The 15,174-nt window shown below is 38.3% G+C and overlaps 1 protein-coding gene across 1 annotated transcript in view; it reads left to right on the forward strand.

Moving 5' to 3' along the window:
- Positions 1-15,174, forward strand: part of LOC126183192 (uncharacterized) — a 192,306-nt gene that overhangs the window by 106,540 nt on the left and 70,592 nt on the right. Inside the window, exon 12 of the mRNA XM_049924935.1 lies at positions 12,337-12,508. Coding sequence (XP_049780892.1) covers positions 12,337-12,508 — 172 coding nt within the window. The remainder of the gene's footprint in view (positions 1-12,336; positions 12,509-15,174) is intronic.

The raw sequence follows: 15,174 nt of genomic DNA on the forward strand, positions 1-15,174 counted from the left end.
GAAAACTAATTCATCTTTTGTCACAATATAACTTTCATTTAAAGGCTATGCTTACGTGTATGAAGAATATTTGGCCAAAAACAGGTTTCCAAAGCTCTGTTTCAGAAAATCTCCATGTGTTTACATTATGAAGGAAGCAGAGAGTTTCAGTGTGTAAAAACCTTGGCATTATCGTTTGTAAACAGGGTGAAGCGAAATTCGCGCACTCGGGCTTCGCAGCGCGATTCCATACATGCCAGCGATAAAAAGAAGTCTCTCTCAAAATTTCGTCCGGCGAGTACATCCAGCAGAAAACGGACATTGAAGAGTGGCAATCTGGCAACACTGTAACCACATCTATGGTAACTACCTCTGTCAGCACACATTACTTGTGCTGTACAGTTGGTGCAGTGGGTAGGGTTTTGGATTAGCATGCAGGAGGTCAATGGTTCGATCCTGGTTTGAGGCATATGTTTTAATTTGGTAAATGTAGTGCAGGTGGTACGGTACTTGGTATCTTAATTGTCAACAATGACTACAGCGGGTCCTCTAGAAGACATTTGCAGTTCCAAACGGCAGTCGTAGAAGGTGGAAGATTGGTCAGTTTTTAAAGCAGCTCTTTCCACATTGTGGGTGTGAATTTATTCTCACCACTTCATTTACTAGATGCGAAACTTGTTTTCTTTGTATCGTTCTCCAATGGTACCATAAATTAATACCGAGTATTATTCTTGCCTCGTTCAGGTCCATTACATTTCGTTAGGGCCTTATGTTACCAGTTGGACTAACAGCATGCTTTGCGAATACTGTAAGTGGTTCCAACAAGAACAGGAAGCCAATGACAACTTCGTGAACACTGTAACATGGCCAGATGAAGCAGCATTCCCTCTTTAGGGTGTCTTCAGTTCGCACAATGCCTACCATTGGTGTGTGGTTAACCTGTACGTCACCTGCGACTGTGGATATCAAGTTTGCTTTGGTATCAATGTCTGGGCCGGAATATTGGGTAACAGGTGTTTGGGCCGTACATATTGCCTGACTAGTTGACTGCACAAAGGTATCATTCATTCCTCTCAAACTATCTTCCTGATGCACTGGAAGATCTTCCATTACATTTTCGGCAGAGTATATGGTTGCAACACAATGGTACGCCTCCACACACTGGAATTAATGTGCGACAGTATTTGGACAGAACATTTCCAGGGACATGGTTTGGACGTGGAGGTCCAGTTGTATGACCACCGTGTTCACTTGATCTAAATCCCCTGGATTTCTTCATGTGAGGACGCCTGAAGGAGCACGTGTACTGTACTCTGCCAATGAATATGGAAGAATGGGTAGTGCTTGTTCATGCTGCTCTTTTTACTGTGGATGCAGATTTTCTGTGAAGGGTGCAGAGCTGCGGCGGATTGCACAGCGGTTGGAGGTCGCTTTGGGAATCTGTTGTTCTGAGGACAAAGTACTCTATTGTGAAGGTCATGCAGTCATTAATTTGGACATTGTTACTGTCACCGCTTGCTAATGTGCATCATCTGAGCGCTCGTATTACATGTAGTATAAATGACAAGTAGATGTGTTATTTTACTGTGCTGTCGTCTTTAGCATCTTGAAATTGATAATGTTTTTGTAGTTATTCTGCCCTATGACAAGTCATTTGTTTCAACTGTCTCTTTCTTATTTGTTTAATCACATATTTGTTATGTTCAACATTACAAAATGTTGTAAATTTAGGATACATGTGACCTAAGAAATGGTGTATATTATAGTATGAAATGAAATGTCAGAATGAGATTAGCAAATAAGAAAAAAATGCGCCCCAACCCAGGGTCGAACCCTTGACCTGCATGCTAAACCAAAACTATCCACTGCACCAACTGCACAGCACGATTATTGTTTACTGACAGAGGCTGTTAACATACAAATGGTTACAGCGTTGTCAGATTTCCACTTTTTAACATCCGTTTTCGGCTGGATGTACTCGCTGGATGAAATTTTGTGAGAGACCTATTTTCATCACTGGCATGTAAGGAGTCACGCTGCGAAGCCCGAGTGCGCGAATTTCGCTTCACCCTGTGTAGTAGACTTAGGGCGAATGAAATATTGTTACTGTAGATTTAATAGTAAGGCCTACTCCCAAACTTTGGGGAAAGTAATGCAAATGTCTGCTTCTTTTATATATATAAAAATCCTTCATATCTTCTGAAAATATTTTTCTTAAATGAACATTATTTTTTGAAGATGATTTGCAACAACAGTAATATAGTTCAAAAAATTCATTGCACAAAACTGTATTAATACTTTTTTATTATTACTACTGATTTTGGTAATATACCATCTTCTCAGTATCTGTATCAACAAAAAGAAAGCAAAGCCAACTACAGAAAAATGTGGACATATATTGTTAGGTTAATGGCTGTATATAAAGTAGTACATACGAAAAAGATTAATAGTACTTATTTGTTACCACAATTTCTGCCATGGAAATCCTCATTTTCATATAAAATCTTCACAGTTGTCCATATAAAGAAAAGTAATAAATGCTATAAGCATAGAAAGGCATACCGAATCTAAGCCGCACTTTTTTTCCGGTTTTTGTAATCCAAAAAACCGCCTGCGGCTTAGAATCGAGTGCAAAGCAAGCGAAGTTCTGAAAAATATTGGTAGGTGCCGCCACAACTAACTTCTGCTGTCGAATATATGTAGCGCTACATAGGCATGCTTTGTAGGCACAAAGATAAATACTGGCGCCAAAACCTCTGCGTCAGTAAAGTAATAAAAAAAAAAAAAAAAAAAAAAAAAAGATGGAAGACGAGCTTTTTTTTCTCCGCACCAAGTTTCGACCACTGCATTTTCATACATTATCCAAGGAAGTAAATACAAATTCCATATTGTTCATCTTCGAGTGTAGCAGCATTTCAGTGTACTACGAAAATCCGACTGGCGAGACTGTTGGGATGTTTGTCAGTATGGCCAACTCTACATTCTGAATTTTTCCCTACCTGTGAGAAGAGATGGTTGCTAATAGGAACCTGATGAAATGTGAATCACATGCAGTATTCTCTTCACCATAAGAATAATATGAATATAAACATTTTGCCATGTATTCTTTCGTGTTTGCTGCTATCTCATTTAAATCCTGTCTGCCTAATAAACTACGAAACTAGAGTGAGACAACAGCAAACGCGGAAGAATATACATATCGTGTCATGTTTATATTTGTATTATTCTTATGCCTAATAGTGATACAGTCATAAATGAAGCACGGCAACTGACTAGATTTTTAAATCTAAGATGATTCTAATTTCTGTACAGAATTTGATGTACTAAAGAAGCGGCCGCAAAGATTTTCAAACGGAGAAAAATTTTCGCCGAACTCTCGTTCAGAACATGTTCTGTCATACGCAGTCTATTATTTGGTTCTTGGTGATCATTATCAAAGAAAGCAGCAGTGTAAGTAACAACAAATAGCAGTCTCTTGCCATTGTTTCGCTAATGAGACGATTCCTCTTTTTTTTTTTTAATTGTAAGCGGCGGTAGCGCGCACAAAAGCAATCCATGCCACGAGCGGCAACAGGCCGTAAACACGCACTATCAGAATGCAACAGACAATGCATGACACAGTACAGTAATGCATTTTCAGCTTAGAGTGACGTAAACACCTATAACAAAGAAAACGGCACTTATCAGATCAAAGCAAAATAAGCAATCGATTCAAACCAGACGAAGCACGTGAAAAAGGAAGGGTTCCCGTATAAATACGGTCGGAGCACCTGACGCATAGCAATGGCTACCTGGTAAAACTTAACTGCTAAGCTTAAGACTCGAACCAAACTACTGTAACTGTATCGTCATTCATTCGACCTAAATTGTGTCTCATATTATACTGGACCAACTTTGTTTCGATTTGGAGGTGCGGCCTAAAACTTTTCTCTCCCCTTGAATTTCGAGTCTCAAATTTCACGTGCGGCTTAGATTCGGAAATCTTTTTTTTTTTTTTTTTTTTTTTTTTTTTTTTTTTTTTTTTTTTTTTTTTTTTTTTTTTTTCTTTCGAGTCTCATTTTTCAGGTGCGGCTTAGAATCGAGTGTGGCATAGATTCGAGTAAATACGGTAGGACTCATTAGGACAGTGAGTTCAAAAAATTTAAAATTCTTGGTTCTTTAAATTGTTTGTGAAGCTAAATTCGCTACATACACTACACAGTAAACATTACACTGTCTTAAACCATGTAGTGAACACACTGTGATGTGATTTTCCAGATTAATTTGAAGGCAGAAACATTTTGTTCCAAGGATTCTAGCAATCTGTACAGTTGGTTATTTTGTTTTAGCACAGAGGGGGAGCTTAAGGGGGCAGATATCTTGTGATGTAGATGCAGAAGTATATGGATTTTGAACTTCCAGCTACTTGTTTGGAAAGCTGAAGGAAGCTCACTACAGCAGACACAGTTAATTTTTACTGCTGTGTCTTCTTGTAGTGTAATTTTGACAGTTAAGTTCTGTTGCCTTGAAGAAACTACAGTGTTCTTTTCTTTTGGTAACACTCTTCGCTCTCTTCTTTTGTATTGGATAAGTGTCCTTTGATGACTCCTGCTTCATTTCAATTACAAATAGATACATCCTTCTTTAATTACAAGTTAAGATATCGAATATCATAATTATACCTGTTGAGCGTCTGTTATTGTTCTTAGGTCTTCAACCATCAGGTTGGTTATCAGCAGTTCACTATGTATTTCTGTCTATGACCTTCCTATTGGCAGCAGTGTAGGTGGTGCAGTTGGTATCCTACATGATCTAGTTGATGTATTCTAGTTTCAATCTTCCTCTCATACTTTTCCCTTTTACTCTCCTGTCAACAATACTTTTAATGATACTATCATGTCTCATTAGTTAGCCAACTTAATAGTGCCTTCTGTGTTCACTTACCTTCGGGAGAAAAGGCTTCTCTTCATCCACTTTGTGGAGCACTTCTTCATTGGATATCTTGTCTACCCAGAAAATTTTGAGCATTCTGCGGTAGCGTCACATCATGAAGATTGTTATTTTACATTTTTCTGCTTCTCTGAGTGTCCATGTTTCGCTTCCGTACAGCAGCACCCTCCAAACAAACGTCTTTATTAGGTTTTTCCTAAGATGTTTGTCTTTGCTGCTGGACGTGGAAAGATATCTCGTCTTGTTAAAAGCAGCTTTTGCCTGGTTTGCAATATCCTTCCTTGACCTTTCATATTATGTATTTTTACTCCCTCTGTAAGCAGTGTCCAGTCACTCATTGTTGTGTGAGCACTGGGCAACAGTGTTTTGTCTGCTCACCAGTAAGATTTTTGTTTTACCTGTATTTATTTTCATATTATAGGAAGAGCTGAGAGTGGTTTCCATCTGCGCCAGCACCATTTCTAATTGTTCTGCATATTCACTTAACACTGTGATATCACAGCAAGTCTCAGCATGTGGTTTTTTTTTTTCGGACCATGAATTTCAATTCCTCCTATGGCTCCCAGTTTCTCCATAGCTTCATTTGTTGCCCCCTGAATGTATCCATTGAACAAGACAGGAGAGAGTGAGCAACCCTGTTGTACACCCTGCTTAATAATAGTAGCTTCTTCTTGATGTTCTCCAGACCTTATCCAACCCACCTCTTCTCTTCTGTCCTTATACTTTATGCCAATCTCTCTCAGCTTTTTAAAAGGCTATGTGACCAGTCTACCCTATCAAATTCTGTTTCTAAGTCGATGAAGGCGATATGTGTATCTTGACCATCCTTTATTCTTTTCTCAAAAATTAATCATGAGCTGAGTATTGCTTCTCTTGTGCGTACACCTCTTCTAAAGCCAAACTGGTTGTCCATTATCAATGCATCTATCTTGCCTTCTGTCTGCCATAAAATGATAGAGATCAAGGTCTTCGAGGCATATATTACCGAACTGAGAGTCCTGTGTTGTTCACATCTGTTTGCAGGTGCTTTCGTTGCTACTCTTGATTTTCTCAGCATTCTCCAGTTCCAGATCTTCAGTATTTCCTGCATAGAGTTTTTCATGGTATTGTTTCCACCTTCTACAATGCTTCTGGTTCTGTTAGAGAACATTATATACAGAGCCTTCTATCCCTGGAATAGTGTGATGTGCATGTGCAAATGTTCTGGACATGAAGGTTTTACGGGCAGCTGCCATTGATTCCAAGAGCAGATTGAATGTACTAGTAGGTGTGTTGGATAGACACAATGTGTTGGTAATAGAATGCATGCTTCTTTGTCTCAGTCAGCTGAAAACTCTTGTTGTGGTTCCATGTTCATATAAGTGTGTCTGAAGCTTTATAAGTACTAAAATTATTATTTATTTAACAGATGTGTGTTCTTCAACCTTACATTGTATTGCAACCTGTTCTGTGGTTTATTCTTTCCTAGTGCTGGACTGCAGTTCTTTCCACTCAGGCCTAATTGTGCAAGGCATGTCCAGAAAGTGAGAGTACTGTGCCTTCTACACTCAAAGGGAATTTTTTCAACAGTTGCCAGTACTGTTCTCAAGGATAATGTGTTGGCAGTAGAGTGCATGCTTGTTTGTCTCAGTCAACTGAAAACTCATGTTTTGGGCCCATGTTGAAATAAGTGTGTGTGTTCTGAATCCCACCAGCTGTGAAGTGAAGAGCATAATCCAGTCTCTTCTTGCAAAGTGAAATGTGCTGTTTCAGATTTTTAATGAAATTGGAACTGTTTATGGGTGTGGTGTGTTGAATCATACTGATATTTTCAAGTGATATTGCGAGTTTAAAATTGGCAGAATGATTGTTCATTATGAGCAAAGGAGTGGGTGTCCGTCAATTATGACCGATGACATGAAATTTTTCCTAAATATATTGCCTTTTCAATTGACTTTAGACAAGATGAACACAATGTCTCTGCATTAAGTCATTACTGAAACATATGGTTTTCAAAAATTATGTGAGAATTGAATACCAAAACAATTTACCCATCAATACGAAATCAACAGTATTGTATCTTCAGGGATACTTCACAATCGGTTCAAACTGGAATATGAACAATTCCTTGACTACTGTTACTGGTGATGAAAAATGGGTGATCCACTAGAGCCCTGAGGTGAAAAGACTATCCATGCATTGGCGACATCCCTCCTCTCTGTCAGTGCAAAATTCAAAACCCTTGTTCTGACCTTAAAAATCATGGCCTCAGTTTTATGGGACTGTAAAAAGGTTTCTCCTCTCTGAATTTTTTGCCCAGGGGAAACAGTTGATACTGTGCAGTACTGTGAAAGCTTAAAAGAACTTTGGAGGACAACACAGGACAAAACAAGGGGATGGTATCAAATGGATTGTGCATGTTGCGTGACAATGTACGTCCACACGTAGCCAATAGTTGGGACATCATCAGCTACCCCATTCACAGCTCTGATCTGGCATCTTCAGGTCCCTGAAGTTGTTTCTATTGACACTGAGGTCCAGAGTACTGTCAAACAATTCGCCAAAGTGGTGAAGGGAGACTTTTTGAAAAAGGTATAAGGAATCTCATCCCTCAGCTCATGGATTGGAAATGAAGCTGACACTGTTGAAAAACAATATTTCATGTAAATTTGTGAATTTGTAAGTTTTTCACAAATATATTGTCTTTTCAATTTGTAAACAATTGCGTATTCTTAATATCTGGACAAGCCTCATATTCAGTTTTTGAACAGCTTCAGTGAAAGGAATGTAGTAGTCTAGCATGTAAGGCATATGGACTGCAGAACTGACACAACGATGTTATTTAGTATATACTTCTCAAGTCCAGTAATAATAAAATGATTGTGAAAGTTGGAACTAACATTCAGGGGATGAAGTTTTCCTTTAAAGAATGTATGATTAAGTTAGTGCAATTTTTCTGTACCAGATCAGATATTTGCCTCTCTCTCTTTTTTAAAAAAACAGAGTGATTTACTCAAAAAAGTTTCGCAGTTTTAACCACAAAACTTGAAGGATTACAGAAAGTGTGGATTGTATACATTATTGTACATGCTTTTTAACTCTTACCGTTAATCTGGCTTAATAGTCACAAATTTCCATTACAAGCATTCTTACAAGAAGAAAAATTGTGTCCTGGTATATAAGGGGAATACGCCAGGAACATGAGCTGATTAGCTGTGTAGAAATAATAAACATGAAAATGAAAAGTTTTGTTTTTCAGGTATCGTACATATGCATTTCATTTTTCTATGTAACCACACTTTCATTCAAAAGCTCTTTGCTTCACAACAATTCTTTTCAAACCCTCTGTTAAACATTTTCTTTTTGCATTCATACACTGATTTACATTTGTTGGCTCATTAAAGTGACCTATTGGCACGAAACTGGCTATTAATGTAGATCCAATAAATAGAAATTTGCAAATAAAATGGTAGTTTTAGTGTAAACAAAGTCATTAACCATTGACTTAGAAGTGTGTTGCCTGGTATTTTTGTCAACGTGGCACTGAAATGTTCAATTTCTTTTTCCTCAAACTGTTAAAATGTAATACATGTGTTGTGATACTGGAAGAGATTGGTGATACTCACAGGGTACATGATCATTATGCTGGCGCATGCAGTTGTGAAGGATTGTAATTTCAGAGTAACCATTGTTAATTGAGTGTATTTTGTTTCATTTTTCAAATTGTTTAAAAAAGTGCTTGCAATGTGAGGGATCTATAAAGCCTTCCAGAAACCCACAAAAGGCACATTATACACTGAAGTGCCAAAGAAACTGTAGCACCTGCCTAATATAATGTAGGGTCTCCGTGAGCATGCAAAATGCCTCAACATGACGTGGCATGTCTGAAGTAGTGCTGGAGAGAATTGACACCATGAATCCTGCAGGGTGGTCCATAAATCCGTAAGAGTACGAGGGGCTCGAGATCTCTTCTGAGCAGCACATTGTAAGGCATCCCAGATATGTTCAATGATGTTCATGTATGGGGAGTTTGTTGACCAGCAGAAGTGTTTAAACTTAGAAGAGAATTCCTGGAGCCACTGTGTAGCAGTTGTAGACATGTGGGGTGTCACATTGTCCTGCTGGAATTGCCCAAGTCCATCAGAATGCACAGTGGACATGAATGGCTGCAGGTGATCAGACACGATGCTTACATACAGGTGCTCAGTAGGCAGTGCTTGACCTGACAGGGCCTTTTAATTATCTCGCTTGGCTCCTCAGTGCAGTGATCTTCAGTCCAAACATTGGTTTGATGCAGCTCACGATGATAGTCTGTCATGTGCAGGCCTCTTCATATATGCATGACTACTGCAAGCTTCATTCACTTACTGTAGCCATTCCTTGGTAACCCTCTACAATATTTGCTCCCAACACTTCCCTTCATTAATAAATTGATGATTCCTTAATGAGTCCGGATGTGTCCCATCAATCTAGCCATACTTCTGGTAAAGTTCTTCCACAAATTTCTTTCATACCCAATTTAATTCACAGCCACCTCATTAGTTATTCGATCTACCCATCTGATTTTCAACATTCTTTTGTAGCACCACATTTCAAAAGCTTGTATTCCCTTATATAAACTGTTTATAGCTCATGTTTCACTGCCTAACTAGGCTGCACACAATACAAATACCTTCAGAAAAGACTTCCAAAAATGTTATTTTATGTTCAGTATTCTTTCTCTTTTTCAGAAATGCTTCTCTTTCTGTTGCCATTCTGAATGTTATATTCTCTCTATTTTGGCAATTGTTTGTTATTTTGTTTCCCAGATAACAAAACTCATCTACTACTCAGATCTTATCCATTCCCTTCAACTGATTTTCCAAGTTCTTTTGCTGTCGCTGTCAGAATTACAATGCCATCAGCAAACCTCAAAGTTTTTATTTCGTCTCCGTGAACCTCAGTTGCTTTTCCTAATGTCTGCTTGGTTTCCTTAACTGCTTGCTCTATGTACACTTTTTGTAATATTGGGGACAGGCTACAATCCCCCCCCCTTCTCTCTCTCTCTCTCTCTCTCTCTCTCTCTCTCTCTCTCTCTCTCTCTCTCTCTCTCTTCCCCCCCCCCCCTTTCCCTCCCTCCCTCCCTTCTCGACCACTGTTTCCCTTTCATTTCCTGTAGCTCTCAGTCTGCTTTCTGTACAAGTTGTGAACCCCCTACTCCCCGTATGTTAACCCTACTGCCTTCAGAGTTTCAAAGAGTGTAGTGCACTCAACTTCGTCAAAATCTTTAACTAAATCTACAAATGCTATAAACTTAAGTTTGCCTTTCTTCAACATATCTTCTAAGAGAAATCATAGGGTCAGTATTGTGTTACGTGTTTCTGTATGTCTCAGGAACCCAAACTCACTTGGCCAAGATCGGCTTTTATCAGATTTTTTTCACTCTTCTGTGAATAATTTGTGTCAGTACTTCGCAGTTGTGATTTATTAAACTGATAGTTCGATAATGTTTACACGTCACTGCTTACTTTCTTTGAAATTGGAATTGCATTCATATTTACAAAAAAATTAAGTATTTCACATGCCTCATATATCTAGCACACCAGGTAGAATTGTTTTGTCATGGCTGGTTCCTCTAAAGTTCTAAATAATTCTGAGGAAATGTTGTTTATTCCAGAGCTCTTGTATTGATTTAGATCTTTCAATGCTCAGTGAGATTCTTCACGCTCTGTCCTGTCTCCCATCACATACTCATCTGCTACTTCTTACCTTTCTATGATACTGTCTACAACCTTGTATACCTTGTATAAATCTTCTATATATTCCTTCCATCTCTCAGTCTCCCCTTCTTTACTTAGTACAGGCTTGTCATCTGAGATCTTAATATTCGTACCAATGCTTCACATTTCACCAAAGGCCTCTTTGATTTTCCTTCATGCATGCTTCTATAGCTTTGCATTTCTCCTCTAGCCATTCCTGCTGTGCCACTTTGCACTTTCTGTCAATCTCATTTTTTTTAGATCTATATTCCTTTTTGTCTACTTCATTTGCAGCATTTTTATATTTCTCCTTTTGTCAGTTAAATTCAGTATCTTGTTTGTTATCCATTTATTTCTACTGGGTCTTCTCTTATTCTTCGTGCGATCCTCATTTGCTTTCACTATTTTGTATCTGAAAGCTACCCATCCTTCTATTTCGCTACTACTATCCCCTGTTTTAGTTACTCATTGCTTAATTCTATTTTTCAAACTTTTCAACAACATCAGTTCTTTCAATTTATCCAGGTCTCATCTCCTTATTTTCCTACCTCTTTGCAATTTTCAAGTTTTAACTTACGCTTCATAACCAATGAAATATGGTCAAAGTCTACAGATTCAGAAAATGTTTTACAATTTAAAATGTCATTTCAAAATCTCATTCTTTTTCTGTCTGAAACCTTCCAGTGTCTTCAGATCTCTTCCACATATACTAACCCCTTCCATGGTTCTTAATTCAAGTACGAGCAATGATTAAATTGTACTGTGTGCAAAATTCTACCAGGTGCCTCCTCATTTTATTCGTTTCTCCTCGGTCTATGATCCATTACTATTTGTACTAAAGTGCAGAAAGAGAGGATTACAGCTTCAGTTAAAGTGCTTAGTGTGTTGTCATTATTATGCTGAAAAAACTCTCAGTTATTATAAGATACATCTGCACCTGCAACAGCATTTTACTGCCAAACAAATTGCTGTAGGCCGTTCACTATGATAGCTTTGGCAGGTGAGGTAGTCAGCCACATTGAATGTGAGTAAACTTAATGGTGAAACTGCACCATGTGGTAAAGACTACAAACTAGGAAAAATTGCCCCCTGCACTTCATAACGTTTAAAATTTTGAACTGTTTTGGAATTGAAACTTCCTGAAAGGATAAATGATCCAGGGTGAAAATTTCACTTTCCTGGTTGTACACACCATGAAATTGAAATTGCCAATTTATATTCAAAGCATGTCACATTTTTCATCATGAAAATTTGACTGGCTTTCCCCAATTCATGGTGCCATGGCATCATTTCTCATGTAATAAATTTTGTATAGTCATATGTTTCACACAATTTGCAATGTGTTACACAATCACACTAATACACCTAACTGCTGATCAGACTTCATTACTGCTAGGAGTTCCAACTTTCCCAATTGTTTTAATGTGCTGTTACTCAAATGCAAACAACTGTATGATGATTATTTGGAAGATATGTGTGCAACACATCATTTGAAGTTTGTTGTCTTCTGGAATTTAATCAGGATTCCCAATGAGTTGGGATTTTTAAACTCTCATAATTTTGGAGTGCTCCTATTATGATCGAGCTTAAATCGCAAATGAACCAAGAATTTTACTTAAAAGCATGGGTCATGCCCTGCTTTGTAGTATTTCATTACATTATAGTCTTTCATGTACATAGATGAGTTTTAAAGTGTGAATTTCATTTTTAGCTTGCGTGGGCCCCAGGTAAAGGAGTGAAGGGGAAAGAGTGGAAGGATTACTGGGAAGTTGATTTAGGAGTATCTTACATTCCTTGGGATAAGCTCACTCAAGCAGCAGATTTAGATGCTTTAGAAGAAGGTGGCATGATTGATGAAGAAACTGTGCCTGATTTTCTGAAAGGTATGTATTAATATTTTCATAATAATTGCACAATAAAATACACTACATTTGATGTGATACCTTCAGAAAGTGCTATTCTAAATGGTAACATGTGACAGGTTTCTTCACTGTTTGTGTCTCAGGTCAATTTTCATACAGGGAGTACACAATTTTTTGGGGGAGAGGTGGGGGGGGGGGGGGGGCAGAAGACGAGGAGGAGGAGGAGGAGGAGCAGTATTCCTTGGACAAAAACTAGAAAAATGAGTCATTATGTCTTTGTCATTCCTTAAAGAGTCCATGGGAACATAATGTTCCAAAGTCCTTCATTTTCTTAAAAGTTATTGATGATGGAGTGTTTTATATAGTTCTCAAAGCAGAAATTTGTAACAGACAATAAAAATGTCCATTTGCTTCAACATATGAATTAATTTATTGGTTTATGTATTGTCACACTATTTTGAAGAAACCAAGGGCAATGTCAGATGGTTTCACAACCTTTCATGACTGCACAACCAGTTGTTTCAATTGTCTGACAGTTACTCGAAAGGATTGAGGTCAGTTGAATGTGCAGGCCATAAAACTAATCTTCTTGTAACTGTCTGTCTGTCATGGTAGATATCATCTAGAGTATCTCAAACAATATGACCAAAATGTACTCGAGTTCCATTACATGCAAACCATATCTTTCCTCTTATTATAGTGACAAATTGGGAAGAGGGTTCCAAATATGTTCTTGTACACCACATCTTCAAGATGTGATGGAAGAACGTTTGGATCTACCCAGCAGTGAACCAGCATTTCTGCAACAAATTAATCTTAAATTGCTGCTGATGTTCAGCTTAAATTGCATCAGATATTTTCATACGTCTACAGATATATGTAATGAAAATTTGCTCTTTCACCTCTTTCAAAAGTCACCTCATCTGTAAAGAAAATGCCGGCCATTGTGGCCGAGCGGTTCTAGGTGCTAAAGCCCGGGATCGCACTGCTGCTACGGTCGCAGGTTCAAATCCTGCCTTGAGCATGGATGTGTGTGATATCCTTAGGTTAGTTACGTTTAAGTAGTTCTAAGTCTAGGGGACTGATGACCTCAGCTGTTAAGTCCCACATTGCTCAGAGCCATTTTTTTGTAAATAAAATGGAAGATACAGACTATAGATTGGCAGTTCATGCAATAAACCATCAGCACAAATTGTTCTTTGGTCAGTGATCATCAATGGAAGACTCTAGACACATTGAAGATAATGTGAATACGTGAAATGCCCTCCATTCTGTCCTGTAACAAGTTTCACATGCACTGGATCTTCATAGACAGCTTGCATGATGCAGTCTTTGTATTCAGGGGTACAAGCAAATGTCGGTCTACCTTGATTCACCATTTGCGATGGTAGATATCCTGTCTCAGACGTATTGAAATAAATACCATGAAAGGTGGTATCTTTCATCTAGGAACATATTTTGATACAGGTGTGGAGCCATAAGTCTGTTGTTATGTGCATGACTGTATGTAAATATCATAATCTGACTACTCTCATGAACATACTGTGTTGGTTAAACTGAAAACTTATCAGGTAACTCACAACAACTGTACACTTCATTCAAGACACAATAACCTAAAATTTATTTAAATCTCAAATGTAAACACATTATCATCTGTTTCATTTGCTATCATGAACCTGGAGCAGAGTAATGTAAACTTAAGCAGCCTGAGTTGAGGTTTTCCTCTAAACCTGTAGTGCACAAACCATGGTATATCTGATTTTTACTAATTTAAAATTTTGTTTTTGTAACCGGTAGTGCTATCAGTCACATTTGTCATTGGACGAGTTGAGGATATACATCAAATTCTGTGTTAAATGTGGCAGATCAGGAGCATGCTTTAACAAAAACTACTGAGAGAGAATTTTGTCTTACTATTGTGTACATTATTTTTCTTGCCTCTTTTCATTGTCCAAACAAACAAGAAAAGGATGAAGGAAACTTTGTTCAAGATTGTTACTGGATTGTCATGGTAGCTTTCCATTATTTCAACAATTGACTTTTAAAACATTGTTTTGAGCAGTGGATACAGTGGTGAGATCAATATGTATCATAAAGAATGAGCTCTATTCAAGATTATTCACAACTCCTGTAATTTTTTAAAGTAAATCTAGTAGTTAATATCAGATGCTATATGTGGTTTCAGTTTCTTCAGGTAACTAAATTACTAAGCTATATTCCAGTTGCAGTTTTGTTTTATTTACACTACATAGTATTTTTATAATCTGAAGAAAGAGTTGTGTGAGATTTCTGGCACACTACAGCCTCAAGGCTGTATGAAAGGTTTCTGTAATCAGTAAAAGCTAAATATTAATGTGCTACACTCCTGGAAATGGTAAAAAGAACACATTGACACCGGTGTGTCAGACCCACCATACTTGCTCCGGACACTGCGAGAGGGCTGTACAAGCAATGATCACACGCACGGCACAGCGGACACACCAGGAACCGCGGTGTTGGCCGTCGAATGGCGCTAGCTGCGCAGCATTTGTGCACCGCCGCCGTCAGTGTCAGCCAGTTTGCCGTGGCATACGGAGCTCCATCGCAGTCTTTAACACTGGTAGCATGCCGCGACAGCGTGGACGTGAACCGTATGTGCAGTTGACGGACTTTGAGCGAGGGCGTATAGTGGGCATGCGGGAGGCCGG

Source organism: Schistocerca cancellata, chromosome 4 (genome assembly GCF_023864275.1).
Source record: "Schistocerca cancellata isolate TAMUIC-IGC-003103 chromosome 4, iqSchCanc2.1, whole genome shotgun sequence".
Taxonomy (NCBI): domain Eukaryota; kingdom Metazoa; phylum Arthropoda; class Insecta; order Orthoptera; family Acrididae; genus Schistocerca; species Schistocerca cancellata.